The 22,268-nt window shown below is 29.1% G+C and overlaps 1 protein-coding gene across 1 annotated transcript in view; it reads right to left on the bottom strand.

The window, feature by feature from the left end:
• Positions 1–22,268, bottom strand: part of LOC121123324 (glycine receptor subunit alpha-3) — a 151,496-nt gene that overhangs the window by 62,087 nt on the left and 67,141 nt on the right. The window contains exons 3-4 of the mRNA XM_040718444.2: positions 14,625–14,692; positions 177–400 (exon numbers count right to left, since the gene is read on the bottom strand). Coding sequence (XP_040574378.1) covers positions 177–400; positions 14,625–14,692 — 292 coding nt within the window. The remainder of the gene's footprint in view (positions 1–176; positions 401–14,624; positions 14,693–22,268) is intronic.

Below are 22,268 nucleotides of genomic sequence, written 5' to 3'. Positions count from 1 at the left end.
ATTGTAGAACTATACTGCTTACTTGTAATTAATCAGAGTAACTCTATGAATAATTATTGATAAATGATCAAAAAAAATGTACTTCCTAAATGCGGTTTAGAATATTATATTTTTTCATAAACACTGACACAATTCTAATCTGATGTACATAATATATAAATATAAGAAAATCCTACCGAAGGATGTAGAGGATTTCTCCATTTGGATGTATTCGAATCAAAACATTAGGAACTGTGACAAACTGAAAATTTGCTTCCTTTGCATTTGGAAAAAATACTTCTGGTTTCCAAATAGCTTTGACTAAATTTGGATCCGCCAAATCCAGCGGTGATTTTATATCTGGATGTGATAGTCGAGAATCCGACCACTTCTGACGAAGATACGTATCTGTTACATAGTCCTAGAAAGTAATCATATTATTATTTAGTATACATTTTTTTAGGACAAAGTAAAACAAATCTAAAAGTTTAATATAGATTGATGATTGAGCAATCCAACGATTTAAAAAAAAAAAAAAAAAAACTTATCTGCAAATTGGTAAAATCTTTGTGAGCATAATTTTTTTTTTTTTTTAAGTGTTCCTATCGACTATTTTTCCCTATTTTGTAAATTCAAACGTGGAGTACTATTGATCTCTAGTGATGAAAATCCGGTGTATTTATTACCTAGCTCGTTTTTTTTTTTAATTGATAATCAGAAGAATGAATTTTCTATTCCTCAGCTCCTTTCATTATTATTTAAATCCTGAGTGGTAGAAACATGATTCAAATTTCGTGTATTCTCATAAAATACAAGAGTCACTTTGAAGATTTGTTCCAGAGTTTTAACTGTAGGTCCTTGTTGGGCTCAGAGTAGAATTTAAGATCCACATCGGAGTAATTCCTACTATGTCCTTTAATATTTTCCACCATCTCTACAATCACTTTATAATGGCATTTAGCTGATCTAGTGAAACGTAAACTGCTGTACCCAAAAACGCTCTTCTGATTATCAGGGCTGCCATGCTTTTTTGCTTTCTTTTCTTACACATGATTTCCATTACTAGGGATCTCTGTCAGCAACTATGTTGTCTATCAAAGTTGTAAATATACCCTTGTCTATTTTATTTATACTTAAAAGTATTTAAACAATTTTCATCTCCTAAACTATAAGTATGAGTGAACTAATTGACTACTTTTTTTTTAGCCAATATATTTTATATCTGTGAATTTATAATCAAAAATGGTAATTTGAAAAATATATATATAATTGAGTTTTTATACATTAGAGAATAGAATTCATTAATTAGGCATTTTCATTAGTAAGAAACTAATATATAATCTAAACTATTAGTTGGAGAAAATAAACATTTAATTTTGTGCATTGAAGAGGATAGGTTATTTATAAATTAATTATTTTAGAACAAAATATGCGACATTATATAGAATAAGATATCTTTTTTTATTTATTCTTCGTTGTTGCAGATAAATAATAAAAACACATTATTTGAAAGCCCCAGAATTTATTAATAATTTAGAAACTAATGAAGTTTCATCTCAAAAAAAGGGATTGGGAAAGTATATGATATATTAAAAAGATATTATCTGGGGTGGACGGATTCTCTAAGGAAGTAACAGATTATTCATGCGTTATATCAACACAAAATCAATCTTAAACAAAAATTAAGAAATCCTAAATATAAACGACTCATTTTATTTGATTGACATTTTTTGCTAAATTATGAGCTTCATCAGATGGGTTGATATATTTAAAAATATTAACTAAAGTATGGAGCCTTCATTTGATATATGATAGTTTGTTCAGTTACCATATGGTCTTTTAAATAAAATTTATTTTCTTTTATAACTGATCGATAATTCGAACGTTCTTTAAGTCCAATAAGAAGCGTTTCTAAATGATTTATCAAAATAGTTTATTGATAGATCTGTCAAAATATAAATGAAATGCAGGCTTGCTTTTGAGAAAAATCATCCAAGCCTGTTTTTTTGTTGACGGAAAATATATATTTTTTTTAATTTGTACTTTTCAGGATTTTGACCACCTTCATACCTCTAAGAATATTACATAATACACAAAATAACTTTTTTGAAATTGAATGATTGTATTATATTTGTTGATTATTTTTCCTGCCTAAAATTTTTGTCTAGTTTAATTTTATTATTTGTTTTTTCTTGCACTTGTCTCTTAATAAGTTAAAACTATTACTGATCTTCCTTCATAACGTACCACTCCATAAATAATTATTTTAACTATATATTTTCAATTTGATGTTTAGCTTTTTTCTTTGGTAAACTAACCTTGATCTATTGTTTGAAAATGAACACAGATAAAACTTTTGTCAGATTGTATGTCTAGTATGTTTCATAAGCAATGAATATATATATCTAATTATTATACTTAGATTTTCAACCATCCTTCTTTGTTTAGAGCAATATTTCTTAACTTTTTTACCTCAGTTACCAAAATTACTGAATTTCAATATTTCTATGACTTTTTTTTTTATAAAATGCAGCTTTTCAAATTTATGTGAAGATCATTTCAATCAGAAATTCAACAATTTTTTCCTCAAGCAATTTTTCCATCAAAAAGTTGAAATCAAATCAATATTGTTTCATTAATAAACTTTTGTTGACTGATAACTATTATTTGAAACTTTTTTTTTTTTAAAGGAAAAGAAAGTTTGTTTTCAAATAGGGTCTTACTCTTATTAGTATCATGTATTCAATTAAGAAAGTGAATGCATTTTTGGATGATTGCTTTTGATTTTATGGGACGCCCTAGTGGTAACTTTCCTTAGGTCGTTCCTAAGGAAGGCAAAATACATCATGTATATTTATTTCAAAGACAGGCCACATGTCAGATGGAGTAAATGTAATACTATAATGTTTACTCATAATTAATCAGTACAACTTCATTCAAAGTTTTATAAGAACAAAAAATTAAAAAAATGGTAGAAATAAAATGTATGACAATAAAACATCTTATGGAGCAAACAGAAAAAATAACGTAAGGTGAACAATTTCGATTTTAGAAAAAAAATATGATAATTTTTTTATAGGTTAAAAAAATGTTTACTTAAAAAAATTAATGGTCCTTTAATTGGTGGGTTGGAGTTTTATCAAAATTATTTATTGCAAAATAAAAATGATGTATTATCATTTTTCAATTCTTTTAAATTTTGACATATTACTGAACATGTTATAAAGATTTATGTTTTGACAAAATAAACCAGCAAAAATCACAGAGGATTAAAATTCAATTGATTATAATTTTTGAGAAAGTACAAAAATACAGTCATTTTAAAAGTAAAGAAATCTCAACTTATCATGGGACTATTATAGAAGGAGACTATCTAAAGTTGGTAGGGAAGAAGAAGAGCATATTAAGTATGAATGCAGTTACATGTAGTAGGCATTGTAGCTTGTTGCCCGTGAAATTTAATGAGTCAATTAAAAATTAAAAACCCTAAAATATTTAACAAATACCTCACACAGTTAATTATCTTTTGTAATTTGTTTTTATACCCGGATTTTGATAATAAATAAAACATAAATTACTTATTAATTCCTGTACATCCCAGTACTTATTGATCCACAGATTGGTACCAGTCTGCAAACCAGGCGTTTGGGGACCACTATTAAAGTATTAAGTTGTTGTTTTTTTGTTTCTGTTTTTTCAACTGTAGATTGACAATATAAGTTTTTATAGTTATGTTTGCATTGTAGAGATAAATGTACTTAATGCTATATAAATGGTCGGATTAATATGTTTTTTTATATTATATTTATGTAATATTTTATAAGTGAAATATTTAATGTTTGTATACATATGTTAATTTCAAGGAAGTGGGCTTATATCTTTAGGGACTATATAATAATCTTCTTTTTTTTTAATACAAATCCCTACAGAATATAAGATTTTACTACGTTCCCAAAAAATAATCATTAAAAAAGTTAAAAGTAAGCATATTTAACAATCTGAATTGCTTCAAAAAGCTACGTTAATTTTCATCATTAAAGTCTACGTTTAATAAGTTCATATTCCGTAAAAGAAAGTAATATTTAGGTGATTTAATTTTGGGAGTCAATAAAAAAGTATAGTCTAATGTGTGTGTGTATTAACTTGTGGTAGGTCCTGCAGGAAGATACTATTTCCAAGGGACACTCCAACGTACACATACCCTTTATGACTATATTAACAGTTGCTTTCGAGACATTCTGGAAGGTTTTGAGGTCAGAAAAGCTAAGGACCGATTTGACAGAATTATCACTTGACATAAAAAATTATATAAAAAAGTTGATATTTTTTTCAATATTTGTAAATACAGAAATCTGTTCTTTTCAATTCTACCAAATTTACTAAAAATTGAGTTTTTTGACATATTTTTTAGTACTAAGTAATACTATTGATTATTGGTTTAATAATAATAGAACGGTCAAAGATCGTTTTAATTATTATTAATTTTGTTGAACATCAGTTTTGAGGCAAAAAATAATTTGTTGTGTGCTAGCCTTTCTTTTTTTCACTTAAATTTTGATCCACAATCAAGATTTTACTCCAAACCTGTAGTATAATTTAAAAGAATTTTATAATTATTATTAAATGTATGTCCTGACAAAAGAATATTCTATATTTTTGGTAACGAACTAATAAATTATTTTTCAAAAAATATTGTCTAATACATATTGTTAATTCACTTAATTGTAATTACATAAATATAAAATATTTTTGGGATAAAAAATTTATATGAAAATCAATCAAGTGTTATGTTATGTCATTGAGCCATATTTTACTTTTCACATGTCTCTCTGATAAATAAACACCCTGCATTGTTGTTTATGAAATTCTATGCAACATTTTGAATGACGAAACTAAAGTAGTATTACAACAATACTTTTATTTTACTTATTTTTGATGCGACACAATTATTTGAAATGCGTGAGACAAAGTATAATTTTGAAAGAGCTACAAGGCAGATTTAATTAGTTTTTGTATATATAAATATAACCATAATAAATGAATATACAATATATGGAAAAGGCGTAGTAGATGATAATTTTAGCGGGGGGATAACTTTAATTTCCCCCGAATATTAATTTGGGACATTTTTTTTTTAACAGCAACGCTTTTCAATTTGATGATGTTTTGATGAAACCATATCTCCACATATATTTATTGATTGATTATTGAAAATTGGATGGAAAGGCCTAATGTTTTTAAGATGCAATGGTTTTCCTAGATTTATTTTTTTACTTGGACTATTTATGATGTATTTCCATTTAGTTATAAACTAATAACCCACCTCATCAAAGCGTGGATCAAATATCCTGAGGATACTAAGATTGAGGCTTGTGTAGGTTTAGATACAGAGTTTGTCTACGATCAAGACTAGTGGAGAATATATACCTCTAATATACTTTGCTTAAAGTAGAGTCCATATCAATGTCTTTTAAATTTTATTGTGATTTGCCCATTACATAGGTGGTGAGGCAAGATAAACGGAAGAAGTGAATGCCTAATTCAAGGAACTCCTAAAACCCAACTTTAGTGTTTTTTTCGTCTCAATTGAGGGTGATGCCATGTCCCTTCCTTCTTCAAAACTTGTCTGAGGGTAAACAGGGATATCTATCTGAAGGTGATGGAGGAAATTATGATACCTTGGATCTAGGAAATCGCTGGAGATTGTCATTGGGTCTAGCAACAAAATTCAGCACCTTGTCATGTCTAAAAAAGGTTGCTGAATTGGCTGCTCTGACTTTATTGGGTGGGAAATATGGCCCGCTATCAGTCTGGATCTTAATTGGATTGAATATTTTGTCCGGGGTCACATAGGATCTAGACAAATGGAACACCTCATGCCTTCAAAGAGACAGAAACTAACATGCCAAGGAACTACATCGTCAACGCCTTCTCTTCTTTCAGTTCTAGATCCAGGTTGTCGTTGACTCTGGAGGCAAATACAGATAATGAGTTATTTTTCAACATTTAGATCCAGGATGTGACAATTTAAAGATTTTTGATGTACTCTGAACATTTTCTCAGTACTATGAAAAATGGTTTTTTTTCTCTCTATGTTCACTGAAAACATTATTTTTGATATTCTGTTTAAAAATGTATGGTATGGTTAATCAGAATAATTATTAATAAAAAAAATTCTTGAGACAATTTCGTTTTAAATGACATAAACAAAACAGATATATCAATCATTTAAAGCCATTTTCATCATCATTTTGAAATGTGACCAGCAACAAGTTTCAAAAGTAGTTATAAAAATAGCAGCAAAAACAGAAAATGGAACAAAACAGGATTAAATTATTTTCTTTCAGATCTATGATACAGGGTAGAGTTTATTTAATGGGAAAAGGTTTTGTGATTATTTTTGATATTCTGTTTCCGCTTTCGTTTTTACATAAACAAAGTATATCAATCATTTAGCCATTTCATCATCATAAGTGTTCTAGGAGTTTATGGGATGAAGATTACCTTGTTTTTCTAAGCCTTTTTAAGTTTAAGATGAAAAGAAATAGAGAAGACCTTTCCAGAATGTCAGGAAGTGGAGGGCATCATTTAAAGAGGGATGCAATGTTTCCCTTAAGTTTGAGAAAAATATAAAGGAGGATGGCACAAAGTCGATGAATTGCCTTGCCAACGACTTCTTTGTGGCTCCCAGAACCATCAGGAGCTAAAAGCACAACTTGGGAGTACTTTCTTGCACGAACACCCCCACTTACTCCTGCCTTTCATGCCCTCTATCAGAGGTGCAAGAAAATCCTACCATGGATCAAAGCAAATAGTTTAATAGTGAAATTTTCTTGGAAAAGAAGATTGTCACAGTTGGTCAATTCCACAACCACTGGCTTGCAGAAATAAAAGAAGAGGTCCTAGGGGTTTACCATACCAAATATCCAGCACAAACAATGTTATTAGGAGTTGTGCCCTTTGATGGAAAGAAGATGCCTCCATTTTTTTTCAAGGCTGTACAGAAAATCGTTCAGGAGGCCTACTATAAGCTACTTAGGTACACCATCTTATTATGGCTGAAGACCAACTACCCGGAGGGTAATTACGAGTTGACTCAGGACGGCTCACCCTCTCACACCTCCACCATATGTAAAAGTTCTGCACAGATTATAAAGCTCGATTCTGCTCCAAAGAGATATTGCCGCTTCCTCATAAGATTTGAACCAACTGGACTTTTCTATATGGGGCACATTGGAGAGGGAAACCAACAGGACCTCACACCTTGGATTCATTGATGTCCTCCATAGTGACTGCATGGGACAACTTGTCAGAGGAGTTTGTCATCAATTTCTGCATGGCCTTCATGGGGCGTGTAAAGACAGTGATTGATAATGAAGCTGACCATATCGAGTGAGATTTTTTTTTACATAAAAACTTGTTTACGTATTTTTTTAACATTTTGTTGTTGTTTTTTTGCCTATTATTGAAAATATATAATTATTCATGTATTTCTAAATCCATCTCTCGAGTCCGCGTTTTGCTGTCCTACCCTGTATATTAAATATTAGAGTAGTGTTTCGTTCTGAAACTCCTAGAACAGTTTGAAACTCCTATAAAATTTGTAAGACCGAAATAATTATGTCCGAGTACGGTCAAAACCAATCTCATAGTAAAATTAGACCGACAAAAAATAATTGGCCTTAGTGATGTAGCTGAATATATAAAACGCTTGGAATTTTTTTTACTGTACTCAATGTGATTAGGATCAATTTGAAGTCGCTCTTAGGGAAGAAAACATACGAATAGATATTTTTTCTTATTCTTTTTAATTATAAACATAAAAAAATCTTCTTACATCACACTATTAATATTCAAAAATCATGGAATTGTAAAGTTTAAGCATACCGTATATATTATACTAAATGTAACCATGTAAATATTTCCTCGTACATCAAAATTTATAAAGCATGCTTTCAATTAATATAGTGGTAAAATTAATAATTTCTTGAAATGGCCGAATATACAGTGTGCGATGTAAAATTCTGGACTTTAGTTTTAATCAATCAGGATTACTTTAGGCTGAATATTTTAAAATACTAGTTTGCGTTGCTAAAAGTAAGGACTATTTTGGTTAATAAATAATTAAAAAACTCATTCAAAAATCAACATATGTCATCTTGAAGGTTAAAAGACAAAGAGTATTTGATTTTTTCTGCGACCAAGTTAGTGTCAAGGAGATCATGAAAGTGGTAGCGTATTCTTGGAGTCTTGCTTACACAATTTAAAGCATAGTAGCTTCAGATCAGAGCCTTGAGAAATCCCCTGAACCCATGGATGAGGTAAAATCGGGGTAACGGAGGATCTAGACACCGTGATCAACAAAAGTTTTGCCAAGTCGATGAAGCATCATGCCGAGACTCTCAATGTTCGTAATTGGACAGTAAGAAAGTATATGAGGTTTTGGGGAAAGCCTTTTATGTACGGTGACATCATTTTTTTTTTTAAATGTTCCTTTAATTGGTCGGTAGTACTGACAGTGTAAACACTATAGTATTACAATTACTCTATCTGACCTAGGAATTGTCTTTGAAGTCCCTAAACATTACGTATATTTCCTTCTCTAAGAAAGATCGAAACGCTAACCTACGCACATTAAGTTCAAGAGAATCATTTTTCTCGAGCACATTGTCAATCGGCAAGTACTTTCAACAGCAATTAAGGCCAGTTGTATCTAGACAGACCAGAAATTGTTGACTTGGTCAAAGCATAAATGTCGGTCTGGCCACCCTCCTCCCCAAACTGTTCCCCTTGGAATATTCCATTTAGGCGTAGTCATATGTGTCCAAAGTCTTCATGAAGAAAAGGATACAGTGCCTTCAGGCCAAGGTTGATGGCGATGGTAGGAGTCAAACCCGAACTGGAACAAAAGTGAGTACATTTCATATACATATGTAGTATTGTGTCAGTCTGCAGTCCCATCCAGTTCAGTCTCAGTTGTCTAGTTCAGTCTTCCATATCAGTCCTAAAACTTAGAACGTTTAGTCTTTGATGAAATCACTCAGTTTTATTTATTATTTTTTTCTTTCAGTTCTATTACATACTACGTTATGGACTGTTCTCTAGGATCAGTCCTAAGAGTGGACTGACACAAAACTATATTTACATGTGTGTTATATTTCTTGATTATTCCCCATTACGACGGATATCCCTTCTCATTTAAAATTTGGGTATAACTTTTCCCATCTTTGCAAATACAATTTTTTTTAAACATATCATTTGTAATTTCATATACAACACCCTTTTTTTCTCCTTTTATACAAAAAATTCCTCATTTATCTTAATATTTCAACATTTAGTTTTTCCAGGTTTTTTCTCAACAATTCCAGAAGTCATTTTAGCCGCCCATTCTGATCGATAGTTCTTTCATGGGAAAAAAGAATATAATGACTACATTGACCTTGAGTTTTAAATTATAAAAATAGGGAGGGAAAGGGTAAGTAATTACTTCTAAACCTCTTAATAAATTAGGAATTTATTCTTTACTAGCAGGAGCACCTGGGACAGCTCGGAGTTATCCGGTGTCGACAAAAAGAAAGACAAAATAAATTGGAATAATACTTACCTGTATGTATGCCCCCTTATGTTCCTTCTTAGTTATGACAAACTGAGCTTCCTCTACACACGTTTGTTTCTACAATGTTATTTATTAGAGCAAGTAGTCATGCTATTAGATGCAACTTAAAAATAAGTCCTTCACACACAAACTTTGCTTTACTCTTTTAGATTTTACAAATTTTTCATAGATTCATCCAAAAAAAAATCTTTATATAAATAAAAATTATTTTTTTAAAGACTCAAGTTTATATAATATCAACTTATTTTACCAAACAGACAAATTAAAAATTAATTATATGGCTGTTGTGGATATTATATTCATACTTTCTCACTATTAAAATATTAAAAAAAAGTCTCGTAAAAATAGGTTCAAATAGGTACATAGTAAAAATTGATACAAATATATTGATATGGAGTATCTTGTTAAAGATAAGATTTTGCTTTGGGGTGTAACAAAACCCCATAAAGTTATTTACGGTGGTATTTAAAGAGTTATTTATAAAGCTATTGCATTACTTCATATTCCTTAAGTATAACAAATAAATCTTATTTTGACGCTCCATCTAGACATCAGCAACGTTTACAAATAGAGGTGTGTCTGTCTAAGGTCACATGTATTTGAAATCATCGGAGTATTTTCTTTCTCTGTTGTTTAATTATTGTCTGGCTTAAACAGCGCCGAAATAAGTATCTTAGATATCAGCTGTCGAAAAAAAATTATTTTTACGTTACTCTTTACGATTGAAAAAGTCCAATAGAAATACTATCAGATTCAGACTGTTCCCAGACAATGGTGAACAGGACAATAAATTATAAACGCTCAGAATTAGGTCCTCTCCGTTTTTTAATAACTCATTTGACACTACTTTTTATTTTTCCACTTATATACACAAATGGAACAGAAAGTATTCATCAATATTTCAGAATTTTTTTTTCCAGTCATTTTTGGCCCCTCTTCTAAACTATATGTGTTCTCTTTGCTATCGAAAATTAATAATTTGTGAAAGTACATTACCAAATTTTAAGAATATATTTGTGTTGTAATTGCAAACAGTACCCTTAACGATCGGTTCGTTCTTAAATAACATAATCTATAAATTTTAGATATGAATAATTTCTTTTTGCATTGAATTGTGATATTTAAATAATGAAATAGTAAATAAAGCTTAGGAGTGTGGAAGCACCCAAAAAGGGTATGGAAAAGCTGTGTAGGTGCCATGAGACAGTAACCGTAGTTAGATAGGCTATTGAATAAAAAAGGGAGATAGCGACTTGTCCAAGGCGATTTACACGGAGTTCCTCAAAGGAAACATATGAGGGAAAATTTGTTGGTGCAACAAAATGGTACCAGTCCACATACAGCAGATATTACTTAATATTTACTCAGAAAAGAAACTCTCAAATTTTTTACCAAGGACTCTTGGTTCCAAAACAGCCTGGAGCGGTCACGTTTGGACAATGGAGTATTTGGACGTTTGAAAGGGTTGCTTTCAGCTGTCAAATTCATCTCCAAACGTCAAATCCAGTCCATTATTTTGTATCCTTATGCTGGAGGATAATTTTATTAAAAACAGATGCAAGAAGTTTAGTTCCAAGCGGGAAGGTGTGATTGTCCATTATGGTTGCTATTTTGGATTATTTGTCATCCCATATGCTTAATTTTAGATAACTTTATTGTATTAATATTATATAAAGCCTATTAATTTCAAATATAATATCAAATTTTACTTTTATTATTAATTACTAATAAAATTTGTAGTTTACTCATGTTATGTAAGTTTTTTATGCAAGTAATTTCATGTTTGTAATGTGAAATTATAGCTACAAAAATTTAATTAGACGATAAAAATACTTTTAAATTATCGTTTCAAATTAAATATAAATTAATAAACAATAGATTTAAAATGGTTTTATGACTTGACGTGTTGCACTTTTAAATTTTCCTTTTTTTTTTCTTTTTTTATATTTTAAGAGATTCTTTATAGCGAATGAATTTACATATTTTTCTTTTCTATGACGTCACCTCAGAAGAAAGAAAATTTTGAGGATTAAACATATCAAGAATTGTATGAAATATAACGTGTGCTCATGAAAGACGGAGACTAATTTATTTGCTTCATCTTAAGTCTGCTTGCAGCTGATTTAATATACGTCATGACAGCACGCTGCTTTTCTTCCATATTATCATTTCAAATTATCAGGATTATCATATTCATCTTCAACTTTTTTTTATTTTTATATTCCAGCATGACATTTTCTATGCATCACTGAAGATATCATAAAATCCCTTGTTTTTCTGTACTTATCTACGTCGAACTTTTTGTGTATAATTTAACAAAGTCCAAATATATGAGTCGAGTCCATATATTATGAACTCAAAAATTATAGAACATATCATTTTGATTATTATATTAATTTATATAAATCAGGACTTTAATTCAATGTATATTGTAGTGGGCGTTAAGATCTAATGGGCACTGGCACGCACCAACAATTTCCTTATGATGCAGCTGTATGATAGCGTATCTTTTTTTGCTTGCAGAAACTTTTTTGTTACATTAAACTTTAGTGAAGTGTTGGACATTACAGCGATAGCTTCTTCAGATAAAAAGAAGATTACATTTACAGAGGAGGAACGCTGTTTTATCGTGGTTGTAATTTTTGTACACAAAAACATGGATATTTGATATCGGGAGATCTTAATTGTGACTGGTGTTCTAACCCAGAGCAAATGATTCATAAGGCTCCAGATCTTAGTAGCTGAAATGGTTTATTGACCACTGCTATGGCTTCAATGGGAATGAAATATAGCCCCTAAGCAGTCGGGATTTTAATCTGATGGATTATTCTATCAGGGGCTACGGTGAGTCTAAAACAAATTGAACATTTTATGCTATCAATGACTCTCTGATTTCCTCCATCAAGGATACAATGACCAACATACCAGTGAACTGCCGTGTCAACGCCTGCTCCTCCTTAGAGCCTTGGATTCAGACCATGATTGGTGCTGGAGGAAGATACATTAAATAAGCTCTTTTTCAACATACATATATATGTATATATTTTTGAAAAATATACGGATTTTATTAACACCCTGTATATAACATCCCAAGAGAAATAAAACATTTATTTCTCTTGGATAATAATAACTAAGTAATACATCCGCTCAAAGTAATTAAGAATTGCCTATAAAAAAGCTACTATATACCATATATTTTCAATTTTTTCCTTTCCCTTTTGACACTCAAGGCTAAGAGTGGATATAAAAACTCGACAAATTAAAAAAGTTATACTGCTATAAAAATATCGTTAATGACAAAGTACAATTGAAGAAACGCCGAAAAAGTGTGTTCTAGGTATACAGAGGTTTTCAATTATCAAAACGCTATATTTTTATCATTGAAACTTTCTGTACATCAAAATTAACAATCACGATTGACATGATGAATGTAAGTCTTTGATGTACAGGTTGTTTGAATAATAAAAGTGTAAAGTTGCATTTAACAACTGAACTTAACTATTTTTAGGTTTAAATGGAAGTGTTTTTTTTTTTTTCATATATCTTTCCTGGGTAAATTGTGATGATTTATGGATATGATATACCTTTAATATAGTGTTAAAGTGGTTAGCATTGCAGTACACACAAATTCATGTTGGTGAATATTTAATTTATTACCACTGCAGTATGAAGTACATATATTTTTTTTCTCCCTAGAGGCTTTTAAATTGAATTTTCTATAGGTAGTCTTACTTCAAGTTACAAGTCATACTGAAATACATATGTGGATATTTTGGACACAATGCTCCTATCATAGGGCCTTCAGGTTGATAATATTTTCGTACTAGCTAGTAAAAACGTTTTTGTCAATGGTGATTCACCATAGAGAAGTCAAGGGGATTCAGCTTTGGTGGTGACGGAGGTCAAACTTTCTTTGACCAAAATCTCCCTAACTCTAATTTTATTTTTACAGTAAGATTGAGTGGCCTTGATTGAGTCCATGCCCAATTCTCAACTCCAATGAACATTGACATCTAGAAAAATATTTTGTGCGAAAATACATTTGTATTTAAGGACATCCATTTTTCCATCGACATTAGATTTTTTCCATCAATTAAAATTTGCAATTATTTTCAGCATCGTGGCTGATTGAGGATACTTCGACCTTCCCAGTATCTAACACATGGGACCACACCCTTTGGATTCCTATCGATGCATATGGTAGCCTGGAATTTTTCCACTGCGTTGACAGTAATTATTTTGAATATAAAATATACTTTAAATAATCTGCGTGTTGCTTAGGCATTTTATTTTTTTTAAATGATGTTTATTGACACATATATAACAACTAAAGCAAATTATTAAGGCTCTTGATTCAACAAAGCATTTTCCAATGTGTTATTGTAAAAAAAAATGAAAGGGTAATGAAATTATTGCTTATTTAAAAAGTCTCTGAGTGATGTTGTACATAATTAAGAAAAATGTGATTTTTATGGAGTCAAGAATAGACAACCCAAAACCAATTTGTGATATATTTAAATACTATATTTAGCTATATTTTTTATTTAATATCTCCTCCTTGAAACGCCGGTGAATAAATAGACAGCTATTGACGATGAGGACAGTATCTACTGTATACTATACTGCCAAAGTATCAGCTTACAGCGAGTTTATATTTTGATAAGAGGTGCAACATAAATTCTTCTCTAAGATGTCAGGGATGTAGGAGGGTCACATGGAGACAGACCAGAAGTTAGCCATATCTTGCAGGTCACTTACACCGGTGCGGAGGAAATTCGACATGCGTTACTTTTACGTTGTTACTCCGACATTTTTATACTTAGAGACATGAGGTAAAAACAACTTATTAAATTTTTGTTATAACTGTCGTTAGTCTAACTAATGAAATTTCGTAGTGAAATATGCAATAGCAATTAAAAGCTATTGCAAGTTTTAAGACCCCACACTGTATCTAAATTCATACTACATCTATTGCATCATTATGAATATTACTTATATCAAATCATTCAATAAATATCTAAATACTCACCATGTTTTCTGTATTAATGGAACTCAAACTTGCGACAAAGAGCTGGCATGAAACATTTGTAGGTTTTCCTAGAATGATAGATATTATACATTAATATATAATCACAAAACAAATGATTTTTTTATTAAATAGAACATGTTATTTTACTTTCTTATAAATTATTTAATGTGGATCTTTACTACGGGGTGAAACTTATAAATATACTAAAGTATTGTAAGCAATCAAATTGTGAGGTAGACACATGAACACAATATTGCGTCCTTATAACAATGGTAAAATAAAATTAGCAATTATTTTTTAATAAATCCTTAACATATATTTTTTTTTTTTCGAATGAACCATTTTTATTTATTAGACTAAGAATAAAAGATTATTTAATATTTCAATTATAAATCTTTAATTTACAAATTATTAAAAATAAAATTAGTACAATTTTATAGATTCGAATTACCACAGGAAGGCTGTTAGAGGCCTTAAAATATATAATATTTGAAAGTCATTAACATTTTTAAAGAAAAAAAAACTTGGAATATTTCAAACAGCTTCTGTTATTGTGATTATTTCATTTGGAACCTTTTATGACCTCAAAATGGGCTCCAAAGTTGTATTAACTAATTTCTTTTTAAAATTTTGGGTACCTTTGCTAATTAACTTTTTATTTGTTTTCATACTCTATTTTTTTTTTTTAACTTAAGATAAATTCAAGACAACTGTAGAGAAGGGTATATTCATTTATTTGCTAACATATCAATTTTCCGTTGAGGGTTTTCAACTTAACTTTTTCTTCCACATGAGATTATCACCCCTGTATCCCAAAACTACGTCTCATAAGACGCCCTAACAGTAGTAACCATTTCGTCAGAGATAGTCTAAAAACATGGAGAAAGAAATTTGTAGAGTCAACAAAATGCACAAATGTTTATGAAAAGATATCAGCCGATAAAAGGGGTATAATATGACGTCATAATTGTTTGTTTTTCTAATATCAATAATCAGGAATTCTAACTGGAGAAATGATATTCAACTCTACTGGTATAATAAAAAGTTAAATATTCAACTTATTTCGTTTAACTAACTTTGAAATTATAAAACAGCTTTCTACACAGAGAAAAAAAAAGAAACATGGTCGGGTTGCAATACCTGAACTCTGGGGGGGTTCTTGGCCCTCATGTGGGTCCCTGTGTATGAGAGCAATTCCACGTCGGCCTTCACGCCTCTTCTGATGGGCATTGCAGCCATGCACAAGTCTACCATATCAAAACTTTTCTGCACTACTCGTTATCGATATTCGAAAAAGTTGAAAAACAAACTGGCCTAATATATATATAAATATATTGCTTATAAGTTATTTAGGTTTTCTAACAATGGATTAAAGTTTTTTGATGAAAACTTAGAGATTGTAGCAAAAAAAAACTTATATGTATAATTTAAAAACAATAAGGAACTTTTAATAATAATAATACGACTTGAGATGGATATTTACGTATTCAAAAACTTTAGAAACATGTCATAACCTTTTTTATAACTTGTATTATTTATGTGCAAGGGGTACTAAACTTTCATAGCAATTTATTGGCCACGCGTTTACTTATTTTAAAGCCTGATGAGCATTTTATTCTTAACTTTGACCAGTAAAAATAAAGAATTAATAAATTTACAAAAATTAACATAGCAAAATACAACTACTAAAAGTAATATTTGACATGAGTAAAGATTAAATTGTAAAATAAGTCAAAACAACACTAAAAAACTTTTTTTTAAATTATAATTTAAGATTTAATCATATTGAATTGAAAGATCTTTCTGTTCAATGACAACTGTTACAATACAATTTCAAATATATTAACAGGATTAGAAAATCGGAGTTAATGACAATTGTGAGAGAAATGTGTTAAAACATAGGTTTTCTATTGCATCAGGTTGAATATATTATTTACTGTATATAGCGAATAAAGGTCTCTACTTTAGAGCCTTGGGAATGTTTGAGTCAATATCCACCACCCAATCTGTTTTTGAGGTCTTGACTTGTAGATTGTATAGTATTTTTTCTTCACGCATTCTTATAAAAAGAAAAATATTTGAAGGGAATGTTTACAGACGTTTCTAGTTTCTTAAGCAAGTTTCAAGTGTATATAATTTAAATATTTATCAATCCATTTTCAAAACATCATCATAAATAAAATAGATTTTGCATAGTGGGTTTCAAAATAGGAAGAAAGGAACAAACTCAATCAAATGATATATTGCAGTGAATCTTAAACTTTTACATTGTGTACCACTTCAGAAAATATCAAGATTTGCAACTAATGGCAATATGAACAAACTGAACATATTAGAGGAGGCTCAATCATCAAATCAAAGACGGTATTTTTCTGTTTCCAAATTAGTAATTTTTTCTTTTATTTACTCACAGTAAAATAGGACAAGAATATATTTTTTAAATGTAAACTTCATGTTTCAGGAGATAATTTTCTTTTTTACATTTTTTTGTTAAACATTTTAATCTTGAAAATTATTTTTGAGAAAAAAAAAATGGAGGGAGGGGGGGAGAAATAACAAAATGAAGTGTATAGGATTCCATCATGTATGTAGAATAGAATTATATTACTTAATTTATTTGTAACGTTCCTCAACGTACCACTAAAAGGACTTTGTGTCCCACTAGGGGTAGGTGTACTACAGTTTGAGAACCTCCAATCTATATTTATTAAAAGTAAATTGCAATAAAATTAGAACAATTTAAAATTGACTTAATAAAATTATTGCAAAATAAGCATATTTAGTATTTGTATTGACTTAATAAAATTATTGCAAAATAAGCATATTTAGTATTTGTAAATCGATTTTTATTGGTTGTAATTTACAGTTTTAAAGTAAACCAATAAATTAAAATTAGTTGTTCCATTTTTTGACCAAGGATTTCATTTAAGGCATAACAAGATAAAACAAGCACAAAAATTATTCAATTATGTTTATGTAAAAGCTTTGAATCAGGGTCGTAAATAGCGAAAGGCATGGAAGAATACATCCCTTCAGAATTTTAACTACGATTTCCCCATTGCTTGAGAGATAAAAAGTGCAAAGTACTTTGAGCATAAATTGATTTTATTAAAGGAATTGAAGTGTGCATCCCTCCAAAACTATGTTTTCTCAATGGTTGGGGTATAAAAAGTGCGAAATAATTTGAGTATAAATTGATTTTACTTATTAAATATACTTATGTGAATACAAGTTAGATAAAATCAAGTCAAACATTCTAACTATTTATAATAAATCATTTTTTTCAATAAACCTGTTTCTCAGAGTCGTAGGTGGTGTTTTTTATACATTATATTGTATTAGATCAGCTGCGAGCAACTATGACCTGAAAGAAATAAACAAAAACTCCACACCACTTATAGAAAGGATATAGTTAAAAATATCTCCGTTGTTGATCCTTAATAGTACTTTGATTTCCACTCATAACTCTGCAACAAATCCACAGTGATAATTTTCTTTTTTCAAACAGTCATAATTACTTTATACTTTTATGTTTTCTCCTCAAAAATAAAAGAATAATAGGTTTGGAAAATTTAAAAAAACACATATTCAGGTAGCAACTAGGCTAAAAAAAGAAGCAAACTTCAAATGCTATATTTTTTGAAATCTCTAATTGTATATATGGACTTCAAATAATATAATTAAATCAGTCTTTTCGCATTTAAATGATCAATCAAGTAAAATGCCTAAGTCAGAAGAAGTAATTTTAATGTCATGATATTTACTTATACTTAATCGATCCAACTTCATCTTACCGGTTGACTATTTGTTAATGAATTGTGATTTTATGTACCCAAAATTATCTAAAATTGCTTCAAATCTGTTTAAAATAAATTTTATTGACGGAACTTTTTTAGTAAGCTCTTTAAAAATCCTTCAGAAACTTTTTTTGTTATAAAAAAGTATTTTTTTATAGTTATTTGTAAATTGAATAGTGTTAAATTAAGATTAGGTGATTTTTTTTAATGCGTTGGGGAGGGGGAGGGGGAAATATAGCTATATTTTGATATTTTTGTTTTGCTTTTCCCATTTCCTTTTCTCAATGCAAGATATTTGCCTTTTCACTAATGTAACATCAGGTTTTCTTTATATATAGCACTCAACTGCATAAAAATGAGTGAGTACATTTTTGGCACCTAAAATTTGTAAAAATGATTATTATTTCATTGAAGTATTCATCAAAAATGTAATTTTAATCCTTCAACTATAATAATCACAAATTTAATGATAATATTAGGATTTATTGAAAAAAAAAATGTTTTTGAGCATTTTAAATCATATTTACGAGTGCAAAATGGTAGAAATTGTTAGGAAAATATTATAAATTTAAATAACGTTATTTTGAGTCTATGTCGACTGTCTATCAAGCTATAAAATTCGTTAATTTTTTTCGAAGCGTTTTACCCAGTTCACTTACTACTTACGAAAAGAGTATTCAATAAAGTTGTTTAAGACACCATAGAAGTAAGACTTTCTTCAAAAATGCAGTAAATTTAATATAATGTGTTGAAAATAGTTGTAGAATAAACCTCCTGTTTAAATTAATCTTAATAAACTAGCCATGGGAAGACAAGGTAAGGGAAAATAACAATAAAATTTAATGAAAAAAATATTTTTATGATTAATTACATGTTTGAGACTCTACTTAAAAATAACCACAAGTTTGACAAAATTGTATTTTAAATCTTTACTTTTGTAATACTTTAAAGGAATTGTAAATAATATAATCAAATCAGTCTTTTCGCATTTATATGATCAATCAAGTCAAATGATAATTAATTGATAATGGAAAAGTGTTATTAGCACTTTTTCTATTCCAATCGCAGTAGGGTTTATATATTTATTAATTTATTTAAACCCCAGAGCGCTCATTCTGACAGCGATGTTAGATGGTGCTTAGAGATTTATTAGATCTTCATAAATTCATATTATTAACCAAATTAATTACTATAGCTCTAATTCAACATGTTATATATCAACGACCGTACCTGATATTGCTATAATAATTAATAAATTATGTATTCTTATTTTTTTTAATATAACGTTCTAACCATTAACTATAGCCGTTTGTTGCTACTTTGTTATTTGTTAGATCAAGTAGTCAACATATTAAGAATATACTCAAAAATGTGTCGTCCACGGACACACAAAGTAGTTTGTTCTCTTCATATAAATAAAACATGTAAACTAATTGTGAACCGTTACTTTAAATTTTTGATTGTAATTCAGGTTTAATAAGTCTATTCTAATGGTAGATTGTTTTGTTGTAAAGTTGTTACAGTTCCTCCGTAATTTTCACACGCTAATTTAAACTTAAAATTTTTCTTACATGATTAAGTATATACTTTTCTTTATTTTTAATTTAAAGATTCCAAAAATGAATAACAAAAGTAGTATTTTTAAAATGGATAGTTATCCTTGTATTCCATTCGGTTGTACTATTGATTATTATAAGTAATACGTCACATTGTTAAAAACCACAAATAAACGTCGACACTATTTATTTTTTTTTTTTTATACAAGATATAATTAATTAATTAACAATAGAATGTCATCATAAGTGACTTTTAGGGCATCGGTTTTTAGATGACGGACCTTTCCTTCGACATGCATGAATAAATTTTAATCACTCAACCTTCATTAATTATCGAATTAGTAAGTCTTCAGTTTTCAACGGACCATCCGGTAAAAGAATGAAAAAAATTATATTGACAAAATCTAGTTTTGGAGTTTGAAGGGTGAATATAGACCGCATATTTAAGTGTGTTTTTTTAATCCATGAGTTTCGGATCAATTTCATAATAAACCAAATAGATTTTTAAATTAATTTTAAATGTAATACATGAAGCAATTCCATTCAATTGACACCTTTCAATAATGATTGCATTTCGTATTCAAGGATATGATCCCAAATTTTTATATATTTGATGTAATACATTTTTTTTTATTGAAGATAAAAGATGAACACAAAACTCGTAAAATATATTTTTATAGCCCACAATTTACAAAAATACAATAACTTTTTTATAGATTAGTTGCTATACATAACTTTTTATGTACTCTCATAAATTATAATTTCCATAATAAATTTTATATCCAATCAGGAAAATACTAATCGATAAAATTTCAATTTTTTTTGCCCTTTAATTGAGATGGTGATTATATTTGACATAAGTAATATAACACTTAAAATTATAACTCAAATTTTTGGTGTTGTAGCTTACCGTGTGCTATAAAAAAATCAAAATCCACATCATAACTTTTTACTTCGAAATATCTACAGAAAAGAAAAAACTATATTATTTAGTTTGTAAGGTCATGTTTCCAGATTAAAAACATAATTTAAATATCTCTTTCTATTTTTCTAAAATGGGGTAAATGTCTCATAAGTACAAAAAATGACAAAAATTGACCCTTTATTTGAATGTCGAATAAATTTCCAATTTAAGTTCACAATGATACAAACAATTTTTTTTTATATAAATTAAAGACATAAAACACTTTAATAAGTATAAAACCGAATCTTAAAAATTATAATATCTTATAAAATTATATATGATTTGTTACAAGAAAAAAAAAATTATATTTTTGCTATCAAAGCTTATCACTATGGATCTCAATTCAGGTTTTGAAATGCTCAACAGTTAAAACCCACATTTAATATTGTTATTTATGTCATAGAAAACGAAAATGATCAACTACTATCGAGCTTCTAGGCAGACAGCCAAAGTGTGGCTGTGAGGATAGCGTCCAAAGCCATAGGGGCAGCAAATGGGAGTAGCTTCCACCCCAATCCAAAAAGGGTCGGGGCAATATATTCCCACTCCCCTCAAAAAAAAGCCCTTTTACCCAAAAAAAAGTTCTAATCTAAGGGTTATTAAATCTAATTTATACATCAACTTTAGTGTTTTCAAGTGCAAAGTTCTATATGACGTATGGATATGATGGATTTTTTGAGATTATACAGCCTATCAGTACAGAGTATGATAAGCCATATTGTTGTTCTTTAGCCACACAATTATGTTTTATGACTAGATATGTTAAAAAATGCCGATTTGGATAGAGGGAATATCTTGCAGGACATCAATTTGACGTCAATTATATAAAATGTTTATAAATTCTTAACCTCATCCCAGAATCCCAGAAAACATGATAAAGAGAAAAGACACAAAAATTTAATTGTTACAAATCACTCAAGATCAAAATCGAATAAAAACTCTCAAACGTCCAATTTCATGAATTAATTTACTGATTATTCAAAGATTTAAAAACTATATACATATACTGATCGCCATAAGTATCTTGTTCTTGAAAAATTTAATACTATAAATAGCTGAATATTTAGAAAGCTATTATTATTTAATTATATTTATATTCCGTGGATAGTTACTTCATGAGTTTTTACAGATAAAACCGACTAAATAATCAAATGAAAAAAATTACTAAAAAGTTCAAAAAGAATATAAAATAAGTTTTTCTTTTATTATGCCTTAATTATAATAAGGTTGTTTTTCTTTTTATAAGTTGACCTCATTTTGAAGTACTTCCAGAACGCTGGAACTTTCACCGGATGGAAGGTAACGATTTTTGATGGCACAGAAAAAA

The sequence above is a fragment of the Lepeophtheirus salmonis genome, chromosome 8 (genome assembly GCF_016086655.4).
Source record: "Lepeophtheirus salmonis chromosome 8, UVic_Lsal_1.4, whole genome shotgun sequence".
Taxonomy (NCBI): Eukaryota; Metazoa; Arthropoda; class Copepoda; order Siphonostomatoida; family Caligidae; genus Lepeophtheirus; species Lepeophtheirus salmonis.
This window is presented reverse-complemented; position numbering and strand designations above follow the sequence as displayed.